Raw genomic sequence first — 15,458 nt, 5'->3', positions numbered from 1 at the left:
CAGACGGGCACTTATTTCTGATCGCCGGTGAACTCCACTCCCGATCGGATCCGGAGGTGGAGGAAGAAAACCCTAGTCGCCACGGAGACGGCTAGGTCAGTTCACGAGATTTTTTGATACTGAATACATGCGCTCAAATTGCTACAAACTGTTGTGTGTTTTATTTACGTTATTATGGGCCTATTGCTCGGCCAGATAGACCTCAGAAGGGTGTAAACCCGGCCCAAACTGCAAATCCCCCGCGGCACACGAAGAAAATCCCCCGCGGCGGCCGGCTGGTGAAATTGGCGAGGGCAACAGGAGAGAATGGCGGCGGCGTCCGATTCCGGTGGTGGTTCGAAGAGGCGGCGGACGGACGATGAAGGGGATCAAGGAATCGGCAACACGGAGGCCGCGACGGAGGAGGAGGAGGACCGCATCTCGGCGCTGCCGGAGGCGCTGCGGCTGCACATCCTCGGCCTCCTCCCGTACAAATCCGCCGTCCGCACGGGCGCGCTCTCCACCCAGTGGCGCGCGCTCTGGACGCGCCGCTGGCCGGAGCCCTCCTCGCTAGACCTCCGGCTCGACACCCTCACCGCCGCGCCGCCGATCCTCCAGTCCCTGGAACGGCTCAGCCACCGGCGCTTCGACCGGTTCTCCCTCTCCTTTCAGATCCGCAACGGGGAGCTCAAGCCCGACGGCGTCCAGCGCATCCTGGACTACGCCGCCGCCTGCTCCGTCGCCGACCTCAGCGTGGACAACGCCCACCGCGCCTTCGCCTTTCTTTTCAAGCTCCGCCTGCCGCCAGGTGACCCCTACCTCACGCGCCTCGCCCTCGCCGGCATTCTCGTCGGCCTCTCCAAGCCCTTCTCCGCTCAATCCCACACCTTCTCCGCCCTGGAGGCCATTTCTCTCCACGGCGTCAAGCTCTCCGACTACACCGTCGAAAACCTGGTGGCCGCGTCCCCTCTCCTCCACACCCTCGAGCTGTGCTACTGCGAGGGCCTCCGGTTCATCAGCGTCGCGGCCGCCGGATCGCAGCTCAGGAGCCTCACCATCGCGGAGTGCGAATGGGTGAGGGACGTTTACACCATGGAGGCGTCCACCCTTCGCTCCTTCCGATACAGCGGCTGCTACATCCGCGCCCTGACAATCCCAGCTACCTGCGCGCTCGCCGACCTCTACATATGCTTTGGTGGATCTGCTGGTCACTCCCGGGAGGACAGGCCAGGCACCCCAATCTTCTGCTTTGGCTGGCCTCCTGAGGTGCCAAGGAACTGGCTTCAGGCACTCACCAACCTCTCCGACCTCACCGTGCTTACCCTCTGCAGCAGCGCCCTGCGGGTTCGTTGCTTACTGATTTCACCATGCCGTCATTCAAATTGCATTGCTCAGTTACTCATAGCCTTAATTCTTCTTTGCAGCGAGTGTCCGCCAAGGCTCGAGAAAGATCATTGGCCGGAAGTGCTGCACCGTGCAAATTGCAGAATCTGAGAGAGCTGCAGCTGCTCATGTTTGCGATGTATGACAGCAACCTGCAGGACATCTACGTTTTCCTCGTCGCCTGCTGCCCCTCTCTATTAGAGAGACTGTTTTTGGAGGTGATTGATTCATCTCTGCTGCTAAATAGATTGCACTATGACCATGAGAGATGCATTCATATGATACTTAATAGTTTGTTTGTTTTCTCTTCCTGTGATTTAGTTCGTCCTAATGCTTTTTTTTTTGAGGGAAGGCCATACGGTGAGCTTTATTGATATGTAAATAAGCTTACATCGTTTATTAGTTTCGGAAATAAAAAGCTAGGAGGATCATCATCCCAAAAACAATCCAGATGATTCAAAAAACTATACCTAGCTAGCTCGTGCGCCACTTCATTGGCTTCCCTATTACAATGCTCGAACTTGATCCTCCTAAAACCAGATGATAGAATACGACAATCATCAAAAATTGCTGCGGACGCCGTCGATGAAAAGCCATCCATGAACATCGTATCAATGACCTGCAAGTTGTCTGACTGTATGATGAACTTGTTACAACCAAGATGTTGTGCTAAACATAGTCCTTCCCTTAGTGCATAAGCCTCTGCCATCATGGCGTCGCTGACAAAATGTAGCTCTTTGCAATTAGCAGCAACAAACTTGCCGGTAGCATCTCTCACAATAGCTCCTAGACCTCCCTTGCCTAGATCAGGATCATATGCCGCATCGACATTGATCTTAAGGAAACCATCAGGTGGGCAGCTCCAGGAATCGATCTTCTTCTCTATTGTTTTATCTTTGGCTCTCCAGTAGTTTGTCGCAAGTACTCCAATAGACATAGCACTTCTCACAGGAGTTTGAACATTTTCACCATGTGTACTTTGCCTCCTCTCCCACCAAATATACCAAGCCCCAGTCAAAATAATTTCCGGATATCCAATCCCTCCCATGGGTAAACATGTCCCCATATTCAGGATTATATGTTCTAGAATCATTGATCCCGATCGATCAACAAGTGCAGCATCATTAATTTTATCCAGCATACCCAGATTTTTCCATACCTCTAGTGCTCTTGGACAAGTAAAAATTGTGTGCTTGATGTCTTCACAGCCTAAGTTGCATATAGGACATTGGCTAGTATTTCCAATGTGGCGATTTGCCAACACTCCTAAACAGGGTATAAGACCATGCAACACACGCCAGCCGAATATTTTAATCTTCGCTGGTAGCTTTAGGCGCCATAACTTTTCCAAACTTGACTATCTTGGGAGCCACCAATATTCATGGCCGGATGGTGATGTCCAAACTGATAGTCCCACTCAAGATGATAGGCTGACCGAACTGTGAATATTCCGGTCTTTGTATAATGCCATGCGACAAAATCTTGCATCCCAGATGGAGCTATTGGGATTGCAAGAATTCTATTAGCATCCACGCTCCAGAAATTCTCACGTATAAGCTCTTCATCCCAAGTGCCAGTGATAGGATTAAGCAAATCAGAAACTTTACTCAAAAGGATACGTCCTCTTGGTGTATATACCTTTCTTGTGGGGCTTGTAGGGATCCAAGCATCATCCCATATATTGATTTGATTTCCTTCCCCAACTCTCCAAATATAACCACGCTTAAAGGCGTGCAATCCATATATCACGCTCTGCCATGTATATGAGCTTCCACTCTTCAATTTCGCATTAAGTAGATTTCCATCGGGATAATACCTAGCGCGAAGAACTCTTGCACATAGTGAATCAGGTTGTTCCATCAATCTCCAACATTGTTTTGCCAACATTGCTGTGTTGAAAGTATGTAAATCACGGAATCCCATACCTCCTCTACCCTTTGGAATACATAACTTCCACCATGCCAACCAATGTATTTTTTTTTGGTCATCATCATCACCCCACCAAAGCTGCGATATAGCATCATTGATTCCCTTACATATTTTTTTGGGAATATTGAATACTGCCATCGCAAACACTGGAATGGCTTGAGCAACCGCTTTTCTAAGCGCCTCCTTCCCTCCCATGGATAGCATCTTCTCTTTCCAACCACTTATCAAAATTTTCACTCTCTCAACTAGATGATTGAAACAATCACTTCTGTCGGTCCCAACCATAGCTGGAAGACCGAGATATTTATCATTCAGAGATTCAGTCCAAATGTCCAAGGTTTCACATACCTCTACCCTGTCATCAACATTTGTATTGGGGCTGAAATAAATACTACATTTTGATGCACTCACAAGCTGGCCCGAGCTAGCACAATAATCATCAAGGATTTGCTTGAGAGTTCTTGCGTTATCTCCATTAGCCTCCATTAAAATCAAGGAATCATCTGCAAAAAGTAAGTGAGATACCCTCGGAGCATCACGACAGACCTGCACTCCAACCAAAATCTCATTCATCTCAGCATGATTAAGCATTGATGATAAACCCTCTGCACATAACAAGAATAGATACGGCGATAGAGGATCGCCCTGGCGGATGCCTCTCGATGGTGTAAAAAAATCAGTTTCGTTAGAATTGAACCGAATTTTATATCTTACTGAGGAGACGCATGCCATCATTAGGCTCACCCATCTCGGATGGAAGCCTAGTTTGATCATCATTTTTTCCAGAAAACACCACTCTATGTGGTCATACGCCTTATGCATATCAAGTTTGACCGCACATAAACCCTTCTTTCCTCTCTTCTTTTTTATTGTATGAATACTCTCATATGCAATCAGGATATTATCCGTAATCAAACGTCCCGGAACAAAGGCACTTTGATTTTGTCCAATAACTTCGGGTAAGATGAGCTTCAATCTGTTTGCCAACATTTTTGAGATCACCTTGTAAACAACATTACATAAGCTAATTGGACGGTATTGGGTGATTTTTTCTGCATTTTCCACTTTCGGAATTAGGACAACCACCGTGTCATTCCAACCGCCGGGTATTACTCTTAAGTTAACTGCATCTAAAACTTCCTTTGTCAAATCATCCCCAAGTAAATTCCAATACCTTTTATAGAAAACAGCATGTAGCCCATCAGGTCCAGGAGCTTTCAAATCTCCTATTTGGAAAAGAGCTTTCCTCACTTCTTCCTCACTGAAAGGCCGAATAAGATCTTGGTTCATCTCTGATGTAACCCGACTCGGCACTTTATTAAGAACCTCCTCCGACGGTTCAGCCACCTCCGAAGTAAAGAGACCCTCAAAATAAAATTTGATTAGATTACTCATACCTTGTGGATCCTCCCATTTATTCGCAGAGTCATCAATAATATATTTGATTGTATTTCTTTTCCTTCTAGCACTGGCAAAATTGTGAAAGAAACTAGTGTTACTATCGCCGTGTCTAAGCCAGTTTGATCTACCTCGTTGCAACCAATGCAGCTCTTCCTGCTCAAGAAGCAGTTCAATCTTCAACAGTAACTCTTTCTGTTCAGCAATCGAGTCATCTGTAATTGGGCCTCTCCGAATTTCTTCAAGCTCTTTTTTCAGATCATCAATACGTCGACGTGGTGCTTGTAATTCTCTACGGTCCCAGGCATGCAATTCTGCATGGACCTCTGCTGTTTTTTCTTTAAGTGATGGGCATAAGCCCCGAGCCACAGCCTTTGCCCATACATTTTGGACAATGAGGTCAACTGTGTCCTCCTGGAGCCAACGGGCCTCAAAACGTTTTGTTCCAGAGTTTGAAACATGAACTCCAATTAAATATTCAGTATCAACCAAGACAGGCCGATGATCACTTTTTATCATCTCTCCATTTATTACTTTGCTATGCTCAAAAAGATTATTCCAGGCTGAGTTTGCCACAGCCCTATCAAGACGTTCCCTCATCCTTCCTCTTCTCCATGTGAACATATCACCCTAATGCTTACTATGCTCTATTGCAGCTTCCAACAAATAGTCACTATTATCGGCCAGATTTAGAACCATCAGAATCAGAGGATGAGCTACTAGAGCCAGTGGAGGAGCTGCCAGGGAAAGAACCACCTGAGGAAGATGGGCCAGAGGAAGAGTCATCAGAAGAGGAAGAGGAGCTGCTAGAGGAAGAGGCATCGGAGGAAATGGAATCAGAGGAAGACTGGTCAGATGAAGAGCTATCTGATGGGGGGAAATCAGAGGAAGAGCCAATGAAGGGTTTCCTTGAGAACCTTAAGTTGCTCAAGATGACGAATTTCAAGGGGAGCGACAATGAGATGACACTAGCAAGGCTTGTGTTGAGAAACTCTACTAGTCTCAACCAATTGCTACTATTTACATCGAGGAGTGATCGACCAGAATGGCTCCGGGAAAAGCATGTGGACACATCCGGTATTCTTGAAAAAATATTGCCTCTCAAAAAGGCCTGGCCAAATGCCCAGATAATTCTGGGTGAGTCTGACGGTGATGCAGTCCAGCCATTGCATAGGAAAGTCTATGCCCGCGTCTAGTTTATTTTTCACTAGCGGAGTTTTATCAGATAATTTGGTATCTCAAAGGCTAGCAACTGCTGGGTAAGATATGCATGGTGTATGTTCTGTATTCCGTGTAGGATTACGGATAAAACTATTGTATCCCTGTACTCTGCACCTTAAGTCTATCTGAAATACCACATTTTACTCTCAGTCTCTATATTAACATTGTAGCCTTGCTGTTGTTTTCTAAACTGGCACAATTCAGGGCAACAACTGAACAAGAAAATCTTGCAAATACTTTAGATTGCCAGGACTTGCTATGCCCTATCGTTTGCCCTCTTTCTTTGTCTAGTTATCTGTAAGAACAGCAGTATTGTTGCAGTGTTACGTTTTTTCCTTGTGAATTACTCCCTCGGTTTTCATTTTTCTTGCCGCTGATTTGGATACCGTTTACCCTATTTCTTGCTGATATTAATGGTTCACCCCTTTTAGGCTTAAAGATTGAATGATTCTTGTACTGAATTCATATGCTAACCTGAACATAAATTGCATTGTGCCTGGAAATTATATCCAAGTGTAGCCAGTTGAGACCAAAGTATGCATAAATCATTCTTTCTCAAATCTGACCTGTCAGTCAGTTCTTTGAATCTGAACAATGGTCAGTTCAGCTCAGCCTGGCCAGAGGTCATTGGTGTTGTTTTTGGAGCAGGATAGCAGTGGACTGGAGGAGCTAACAGCTTAGGCATGTTTGCAGTGCACACACGAACACGCGGAGCAGGTACACAGTCCAAAGATCGCCATGGAGAGCGCGGGAGACAAAGACGGTGAGGAGCTCGCCAACATCGGCGCGCCCGACATGCCAACCCAGTACGTCGCGCGTGGGAACGAACAAGACTGGCCGGCGGTCGTCAGGGTGCCTCAGCGCCTCGGCTAACCAGCCGCGAAGCTAGGGCAGGGCGGCAGGCCTCTTTCCTGGCAAAAATGGCATTGTGAGTTGTGACATACACCCTATACCTGAAATGTCGGTGTTCATACATAAGATAGCGTTCGTGTGAATGATCTCCTCCAGCCAGCTCACCTAAGCACGACATGATGGGCGAGTGACTGACGAAGAAAAGTCACGTGCATTTCGTCATGCATGATGTAAGAACGAAGGAAATAAACCATAAAGTATTTGAGATTTACTAACAAACCGACTAAGAACGTAGGAAATAAACCATATAGTATTTGAGATTTGCTGACCAACCGACTAAGAACCAAGGAAATGAAGGCACACTCGAGACTATACATAACGGGACCCTATCTTCAATTTCAGGTACTCCAAGAGCAGAGTAACCACACACACATCCAAGAACAGAATGGCTGCGTCTGGCGCGACAGTGACAAAGACGGTGCAAGAGCTGGCGGCGGCCGTCCAGGAGCCGCCGAGCCGGTACGTGCGGCCGGAGCAAGACCGTCAACACGGCCTGCTGACTGCCGACGAGATGCCAGAGCCCATCCCTCTCGTCGATCTTAGCCGTCTGACGGACGCAGACGAGGCCGACAAGCTCCGGGCAGCTCTGCAGACCTGGGGCCTCTTTCTGGTCAGCCTCTCTCTTGCGCACACCTTATTTAGTTTCTACAGTTATTATTCAACTTTTGTTGAAACTGTTTTGTTTGATTATCTAGGCCACGAACCATGGAATCGAAGACTCTCTTATGGACGCCATGATGAGCGCGTCCAGAGAGTTCTTTCGGCAACCGATCAAAGAGAAGAAGAAATGCAGCAACTTGGTGGTGGAGGGCAAGCCCTTCGAGGTGGAAGGGTATGGAAATGACAAAATAGGAAGCCAGGATCAGATCCTGGACTGGAACGACCGGTTGCATCTGAAACTGGAGCCAGAAGATGAGAGGAATTTTGCTAAATGGCCTACTCACCCGGAATCTTTCAGGTTACCTACTCCCTTACCTTCAGTGATGTTTCTTTTTTGCTAACAGTATTCCTTAAAAAAAAAAACTAGTTGTATTAGCTTAGCTGCAAAGTAAGATACCATGAAATTTCATAAAAATATCCATGGAAAGAACATTAAAAACCATACTAAGAGTCAGCTCTGATCTAGTCAGTGATCTCGATTTGCCGGTGGACCCATGTTATCATATAATGAAGTTAGGCTAACATTCAAGTGTTTTCAACACAACCTGTCTTTATGAATGTAGACTTTTGTATACTTTATGATGCTTTTTGCAGGATGTTGTTTTGTGAAATCTGTTGATGAATTGTTTTCCTAAAAGATACGCGGATAGAATAAAAAATCAAAATCTCTGATTTGAGTATTTGACTAAACTATTCTATAATATTTGTACAGGGATGTGCTACATGAGTACGCGCTAAAAACTAAGAGAGTAAGAGACCTTATCTTGCGATCAATAGCAAAGCTCGTGGAGATTGATGAGGATTACTTCGTCAACCAAATATCAGACAAGGCTTCCGGGTTTGCTAGATTCAACTACTACCCTCCATGTCCCAGGCCCGACCTTGTTTTGGGCCTCAAGCCTCACTCTGATGGTGGTCTTGTTACCATCCTTTTTGTCGACGAAGATGTCGGTGGTTTGCAAGTTCAGAGAGATGGAAAATGGTACAATGTTCCAGCCAAGCCTTACACATTGGTGATTAACTTGGCAGACTGCATGGAGGTAGGTGCCCACAAAATACAAGCTAAGCTTTCCTCTTGCATAATCTACGATGAACAAAAAGTACATCATATTTCCTGAATCCTAATGCTCTGCTAACTTCTATGTGAAATTTTGATGCAGATAATGAATAACGGAATCTTTAGGAGCCCAGTTCATAGAGTGGTGACGAATGCCGAGAAGGAGAGGCTTTCACTGGCCGTGTTTTATGCCGTGGATAAAGAAACTATGCTCGAGCCAGCACCTGGTTTGCTAGATGAGAAGCGACCATCAAGATATAGAAAACTAAAAGCCAATGATTTCGTGCTTGGGTTATTTGAACATTTTTCTCGGGGGACAAGATTCATCGAGACCCTCAAGATATAAGTTCAACGTTTTTTTAAGTTGTAGCAGTGATTATCTATGGAGAATAAAGCGATGTTTACCTTCTCTGAGTGGGGATTTTATCTATCATCCCCTTTGTACAAGTCTCCAAGTCTTCTAAGTGTCTCACTTCATCAACTCTTGGCTTATGTAATTCCAAACCAGCTATTGTTTTTTTCGTGTTGTCCTCTTCTCAGTAATGGTACTGTATTGTCTGGCATATACTCCCTCCGTTCTTTTTTAATTGACTCAAATTTAGTACAAATTTGTACTAAATCCGAGTCAATTAAAAAGGAACGGAGGGAGTATATAGTAACTAGTGAGAAAATTCTAATTCTGTAGAAAGACCCTAGGCAACGAAACACAAATTACAACACAATTAGTGTTTCATTAGAAGTGCATGACTGTTTCTCAATTTCGTATGAGGAAAATAAAGTCCTAAATATCCCAAGATAAACCCAAGATTACGCCAAGGGATCACATCACTTAATTTCCATATTACGCACACGAGTGGTAGGCTATCTCCACGGTGGCATCCTGACTTCTACAGCAATATTGTCTATTCCATGCCTTAGGTTAGGGCAATTCTTTCACCTTCAACGCATACAATCTACACTCCCTAACATGCTGACCCAATCTACCTTTCTTCTCATTCATCGCTATTAATCTTTGTGTATCTTCTTCATTTGGAGATTGAAGATACATGGGACTGAACACCTGGATCATAACCTTGGAAACATCCAAACGGCTTGAATGGTTGTAGCTTAGCCAATGCGAAGATACTTATCGGTATAATCTGCAGGATGCCATATGCGAGCACCTGTATAGCTGCTGAGATTTTTTTTATAAGGGCTAATAAACCCCATGGCGTCGACAATGTTTCTCCGGTGAGTAAAATAGCGTGAATTCCTCTCACAAGCTTTGACTATCACGACGAACAAACTACGACACGTCCAGTACCTTCTACGAAAAAGATACGGCAGGTATGCATGCTGGCGCCTCGGCGAAGTTGTCTTGCATGAGCGTGGTGTGCCCGAACGCTCGGTTCCGTGAGATGCAAACGCAGCCGGCCATAGATCCGCCCACCTGTTGAGGTTGGCTCTATCTTGGATCTCCTTCACGGTGAGGATGAGGATCATGTGCTTGTTGTCGTCGTCGTTGAGCAATTCTTCTAGGTCCGAGTCGTCTGATGACGACGAGTCCTGGAAAAGAAACTCGTAGCTCAACGAGGGAGACATCCACAACAATCTATGTCAACATCGAATCAAGTGCAATATACTTTACTCGAAGAACATGCCGAACCGATTCTTACCGCGGCGCAGTCGATTCGGGCGGCGCTAACGGGCGAGGCGAAAGGAGGAGCACCTGCGAGTTCGAATCCGGCGGCCTAGGTCGAGAGCGTGGCCGAATCGGACCTTTGCGGGTTATGGCGCATCCATGGCGACCGCCATTGGAGTCCTCCGCCACGGAAGAAAACATGGTCCGCCCGCAAGATTTGACCTACTACCGATGCGGCGCGAGGCACCGTAGGCAACATGGTGTGGTTGATGTGGCCTAGAAATATAGGGGGAGGTGGTGAGTGGTGACGGTGCGGCGGAGAGGATGTGCTGGAAAAAAAATTGCATGAGATGGGAATGAAATTTCAGTGCCCCAACTTCCCGCGCGAATAAAGGTTGAGTCCGCGTAACCCTAATACCCAGTTCGGGCGGGGGCTTTTCTGACCACTGTCAAAGCAGTTACGTCCTATTACGAAAATTGATTAATGGATGAAATCGAATGAAAACTTTTTCGATAAAGAGAATATATTAAAGAAAATGATACTGTTCCCCCGGGGATAACGCGCTTGCAACCCCCGGTTGCCTGGCCGCACGATCAAAACTACTCCTGCGCCCCACGTGGGTGGGGTCCACCCACATTCACCTCTCCCTATCCCTATCCCCTTCCTTTTCACACACGCACGGAGAGAAGCAAAGGAGGTCACCGCACGGCGAGCTCTTCGCTGCGCCGCCGTTCGCCGAGCCGCTGCGCCGCCGTTCGCCGTGCCGCTGCACCGCCGTTCGCTGAGCCGTTGCGCAGCCGGTCGCCGCCGCATGATGGAGCCACGGCCGCCGAATGCCGTCGTCCACGGCCATCGTCTGCCGCGTCCCCTCGACCAGGGCCGCCTCGCAGCGCCTTCATCTGTCCTCGCCGCGGTCAGAGATGCTGCCGCCGCGGGGCGCCGACTCCCTTCTCGCCCCCATCCCCGACGTCTACCAGGGCTGCCGCCCAAACTACCTTCTCCTGTGCGGCTATGGCTGCCGATGCCGCGAGGTCCACCCTCAGCCGCCGGAGGTGTTGCTACCAGTCGCGGATGGCGTTGCTCCGTGCGCCCGGCCGCGTTGCTGTCAATGGAGGATGGAGTTGCTCCCTCCGGCCGTCGGCGTTGCTGTCAATGGAGATTTTGCGACATGCATTATGTGGATTTGCTATCATATCTAGATTTGTTTGATACAACCGTTCTATGTTTTTCCAGTTATGTATCCGGCGACGTTTATCTTGATACAATAGCAATGATCTCGCCTGAGACCTTGCAAAAAATGCTGTGTTTTTGATACAATATCATTTTTTTGTGCAATACAGTTCTTCTGTTTTGCTACATTAGTATTTTTTTTTGATACAACTTTTCTATGATTTTGCTGCAATTGTATAATATGTTTGCTATGTTGTCTCCGGCGATGTCTCCGGCGATATCTCCGGTGAGTTCTCGGCGATGTCTCCGACGATTTACATTTTTGCTACATTAGCACATTTTCTTTGCTACGTGGTCTCCGGCGAGGTCTCCGGCGAGCCCAGCCTTTTTATTTTCTTTTCTGAACGAACCGTTTTTTGCTTCAGTCATTTGCTGCCGGGGGTGATTTTTTTGCTGCCGGAGGTGTTTTTTTGCTACATGCAAATCTAACCGTCAAAATGGTTGATCCGACGGCTGGGGACCCGGGGGCTGGGGAATCAGATCCCCCGGGGGACACCCAGCAGTTTCCATATATTAATATTAATATTGAACGAAAACTTAAAAGATGCGGTTAGTTTATGGGATGTGCTAAAGGCTCTAAGGGCATCTCCAACGTGGGTACGCGTCCGCGTGCGTCCTTTTGGGTAAAAACGCGCCCCAACGCACAGACTCAAATGCAAAACGGACGGCCCGTGAGGTCCGGCACAACCTAAACCTCGACCAAATTTGAGGACACTTTGCGTCGCCACGGACAGACGAGGACATGCGCGGATGGTCTTTTCTATCCACGGATGGCCCAGTTGCCGGAGAGACAAAGCCAACCACACCACTCTCTCTCCTCTGTCCCTCTCTCTGACTTCTTTTCCCATGGATGCTCCGCTCGCGCCGCGCGCTGCCGCCCGCCCGCCGCTGCTGCAGCAGCTCCGCCGGAGCCCGAGCCCCACGCCGGCCGCGCCGCATCGGCCGCGCGGTCGTCGGCTGCGAGCCATGCCGCAGCGGGCCGTCCTCCCTCTCCTCGTCTCGCGACCGAGCGCGGCCGCGCGCGTCACCCCGTCGCCTCCTCCTCCCTAGCTCGCTCGCAGCGCCTCCTCTGCCTCGAGGCTCTCCGCTCAAGGCCATGCCGGAGTTCGCCGCCGCAACGCGCAAGGCGACGGCCAAGGGCGCCGGCCAATCCGCCCGCGCCGCCCGCCGCTGCTGCAGCTGCCGCTCTGATACGTCTCAAACGTATCTATAATTTCTTATGTTCCATGCTACTTTTATGATGATACTCACATGTTTTATACACATTATATGTCATTATTATGCATTTTCCGGCACTAACCTATTGACGAGATGCCGAAGAGCCGATTCTGTTGTTTCTGCTGTTTTTGGTTTCAGAAATCCTAGTAAGGAAATATTCTCGGAATTGGACGAAATCAACGCCCAGGGTCTTATTTTTCCACGAAGCTTCCAGAAGACCGAAGAGGATACGAAGTGGGGCCACGAGGTGGCGACACACTAAGGCGGCGCGGCCAAGGAGGGGCCCGCGCCGCCCTAGTGTGTGGCCCCCCTGTCAGCCCTCCGACTCCGCCCTTCCGCCTACTTAAAGCCTTCGTCGTGAAAACCCCAATACCGAGAGCCACGATACGGAAAACCTTCCAGAGACGCCGCCGCCGCCAATCACATCTCGGGGGATTCGGGAGATCGCCTCCGGCACCCTGCCGGAGAGGGGAATCATCTCCCGGAGGTCTCTTCATCACCATGATCGCCTCCGGATCGATGTGTGAGTAGTTCACCCCTGGACTATGGGTCCATAGCAGTAGCTAGATGGTTGTCTTCTCCTCATTGTGCTATCATGTTAGATCTTGTGAGCTGCCTATCATGATCAAGATCATCTATTTGTAATGCTACATGTTGTGTTTGTTGGGATCCGATGAATATTGAATACTATGTCAAGTTGATTATCAATCTATCATATATGTTATTTATGTTCTTGCATGCTCTCCGTTGCTAGTAGAGGCTCGGCCAAGTTGATACTTGTGACTCCAAGAGGGAGTATTTATGCTCGATAGTGGGTTCATGCCTCCATTGAATGCAGGACGAGTGACGAGAAAGTTCTAAGGTTGTGGATGTGCTCGTTGCCACTAGGGATAAAACATCGATGCTTTGTCTAAGGATATTTGTGTTGATTACATTACGCACCATACTTAATGCAATTGTCCGTTGTTTGCAACTTAATACTAGAAGGGGTTCGGATGATAACTCTGAAGGTGGACTTTTTAGGCATAGATGCATGTTCGGATAGCGGTCTATGTACTTTGTCGTAATTCCCTGATTAAATCTCATAGTACTCATCATGATATATGTATGTGCATTGTTATGCCTTCTTTATTTGTCAATTGCCCAACTGTAATTTGTTCACCCAACATGCTATTTATCTTATGGGAGAGACACCTCTAGTGAACTGTGGACCCCGGTCCATTCTTTACATCTGAAATACAATCTACTGCAATTGTTCTTTACTGTTCTTCGCAAACAAACATCATCATCCACACTATATATCTAATCCTTTGTTTACAGCAAGCCGGTGAGATTGAAAACCTCACTGTTACGTTGGGGCAAAGTACTTTGATTGTGTTGTGCAGGTTCCACGTTGGCGCCGGAATCCCTGGTGTTGCGCCGCACTACACTCCGTCACCAACAACCTTCACGTGTTCCTTGACTCCTACTGGTTCGATAACCTTGGTTTCATACTGAGGGAAAACTCGCTGATGTACGCATCACACCTTCCTCTTGGGGTTCCCAACGGACGTGTGTTAACTACTACCACGCCAACAACAAGGATTTTTCTGGCGCCGTTGCCGGGGAGATCAAGACACGCTGCAAGGGGAGTCTCCCACATCCAATCTCTTTACTTTGTTTTTGTCTTGCTTTGTTTTACTTTATTTACTGTTTTGTTTGCTCTGATATCGAAAATACAAAAAAATTAGTTGCTAGATTTACTTTATTTACTGTCTTATTCTCCATATTGAAAACACAAAAAAATTAGTTACTTGTATTTACTTTATTTAGTTTGCTTTATTTACTACTGCTAGAATGGGTACTGTTGAGAATACTAAGTTGTGTGACTTCACTAGCACAAATAATAATGATTTCTTATGCACACCTATTGCTCCACCTGCTACTACAGCAGAATTCTTTGAAATTAAATTTGCTTTACTAAATCTTGTTATGAGAGAGCAATTTTCTGGTGTTAGTTCTGATGATGCTGCTGCCCATCTTAATAATTTTGTTGAACTATGTGAAATGCAAAAGTATAAGGATGTAGATGGTGACATTATAAAATTAAAATTGTTTCCTTTCTCCTTAAGAGGAAGAGCTAAAGATTGGTTGCTATCTTTGCCTAAGAATAGTATTGATTCATGGACTAAATGTAAGGATGCTTTTATTGGTAGATATTATCCTCCCGCTAAAATTATATCTTTGAGAAGTAGCATAATGAATTTTAAGCAATTACATAATGAACATGTTGCTCAAGCATGGGAGAGAATGAAATCTTTGGTGAAGAATTGCCCTACCCATGGACTGACTACTTGGATGATCATCCAAACCTTCTATGTAGGATTGAATTTTTCTTCGCGGAACCTAGTGGATTCAGCTGCTGGAGGTACCTTTATGTCCATCACTTTGGGGGCGGCAACAAAGCTTCTTGATGATATGATGATAAATTACTCTGAATGGCACACGGAAAGAGCTCCACAAGGTAAGAAGGTAAATTCTGTTGAAGAAACTTTCTCCTTGAGTGATAAGATTGATGTTATTATGTCTATGCTTGTGAAGGTAGATCTAATGTTGATCCTAATAATGTTCCTTTAGCTTCATTCACTACAAGAGATGGGGGATTTGTTGACGAAAACCCTGGTGACAAAAATGCATACCGTCATGGATGTGTCCTTATAGGTGACGAATTCATCTTTCGTCAAGCATTTAAGGTAATGCTTGACGGTATGATTTTTCGTCAACAAAAAATCGTCACCCTTTACCCAAGCGGGAAGGGCTTCCATCGTGTCTGTTAATAGGTGACGAAATCAAAGATCGTGGTGACGAAA

At 46.9% G+C, this 15,458-nt stretch overlaps 1 protein-coding gene across 1 annotated transcript; it reads left to right on the top strand.

Moving 5' to 3' along the window:
* The first annotated feature begins 306 nt into the window (after positions 1-306).
* On the top strand, positions 307-9,072 carry LOC124656907. The gene is made up of 7 exons (XM_047195558.1): positions 307-1,323; positions 1,404-1,580; positions 5,346-5,879; positions 7,334-7,432; positions 7,518-7,780; positions 8,195-8,522; positions 8,643-9,072. The coding sequence occupies exons 1-7, from the start codon at positions 307-309 to the stop codon at positions 8,883-8,885; spliced, it is 2,661 nt and encodes an 886-aa protein (XP_047051514.1). The 3' UTR covers positions 8,886-9,072.
* The last annotated feature ends 6,386 nt before the right edge of the window (positions 9,073-15,458 follow it).

The sequence above is a fragment of the Lolium rigidum genome, chromosome 5, assembly GCF_022539505.1.
Source record: "Lolium rigidum isolate FL_2022 chromosome 5, APGP_CSIRO_Lrig_0.1, whole genome shotgun sequence".
NCBI lineage: Eukaryota > Viridiplantae > Streptophyta > Magnoliopsida > Poales > Poaceae > Lolium > Lolium rigidum.
This window is presented reverse-complemented; position numbering and strand designations above follow the sequence as displayed.

Excerpts from the sequence above, each read along its gene's own strand:
- LOC124656907 (XM_047195558.1), top strand. The coding sequence starts at position 307 with ATGGCGGCGGCGTCCGATTCCGGTGGTGGTTCGAAGAGGCGGCGGACG. Across the intron at positions 1,324-1,403 it reads TCTGCAGCAGCGCCCTGCGG|CGAGTGTCCGCCAAGGCTCG; the intron begins GTTCGTTGCTTA and ends TCTTCTTTGCAG. Across the intron at positions 5,880-7,333 it reads ATAGGAAAGTCTATGCCCGC|ATGCCAGAGCCCATCCCTCT; the intron begins GTCTAGTTTATT and ends ACTGCCGACGAG.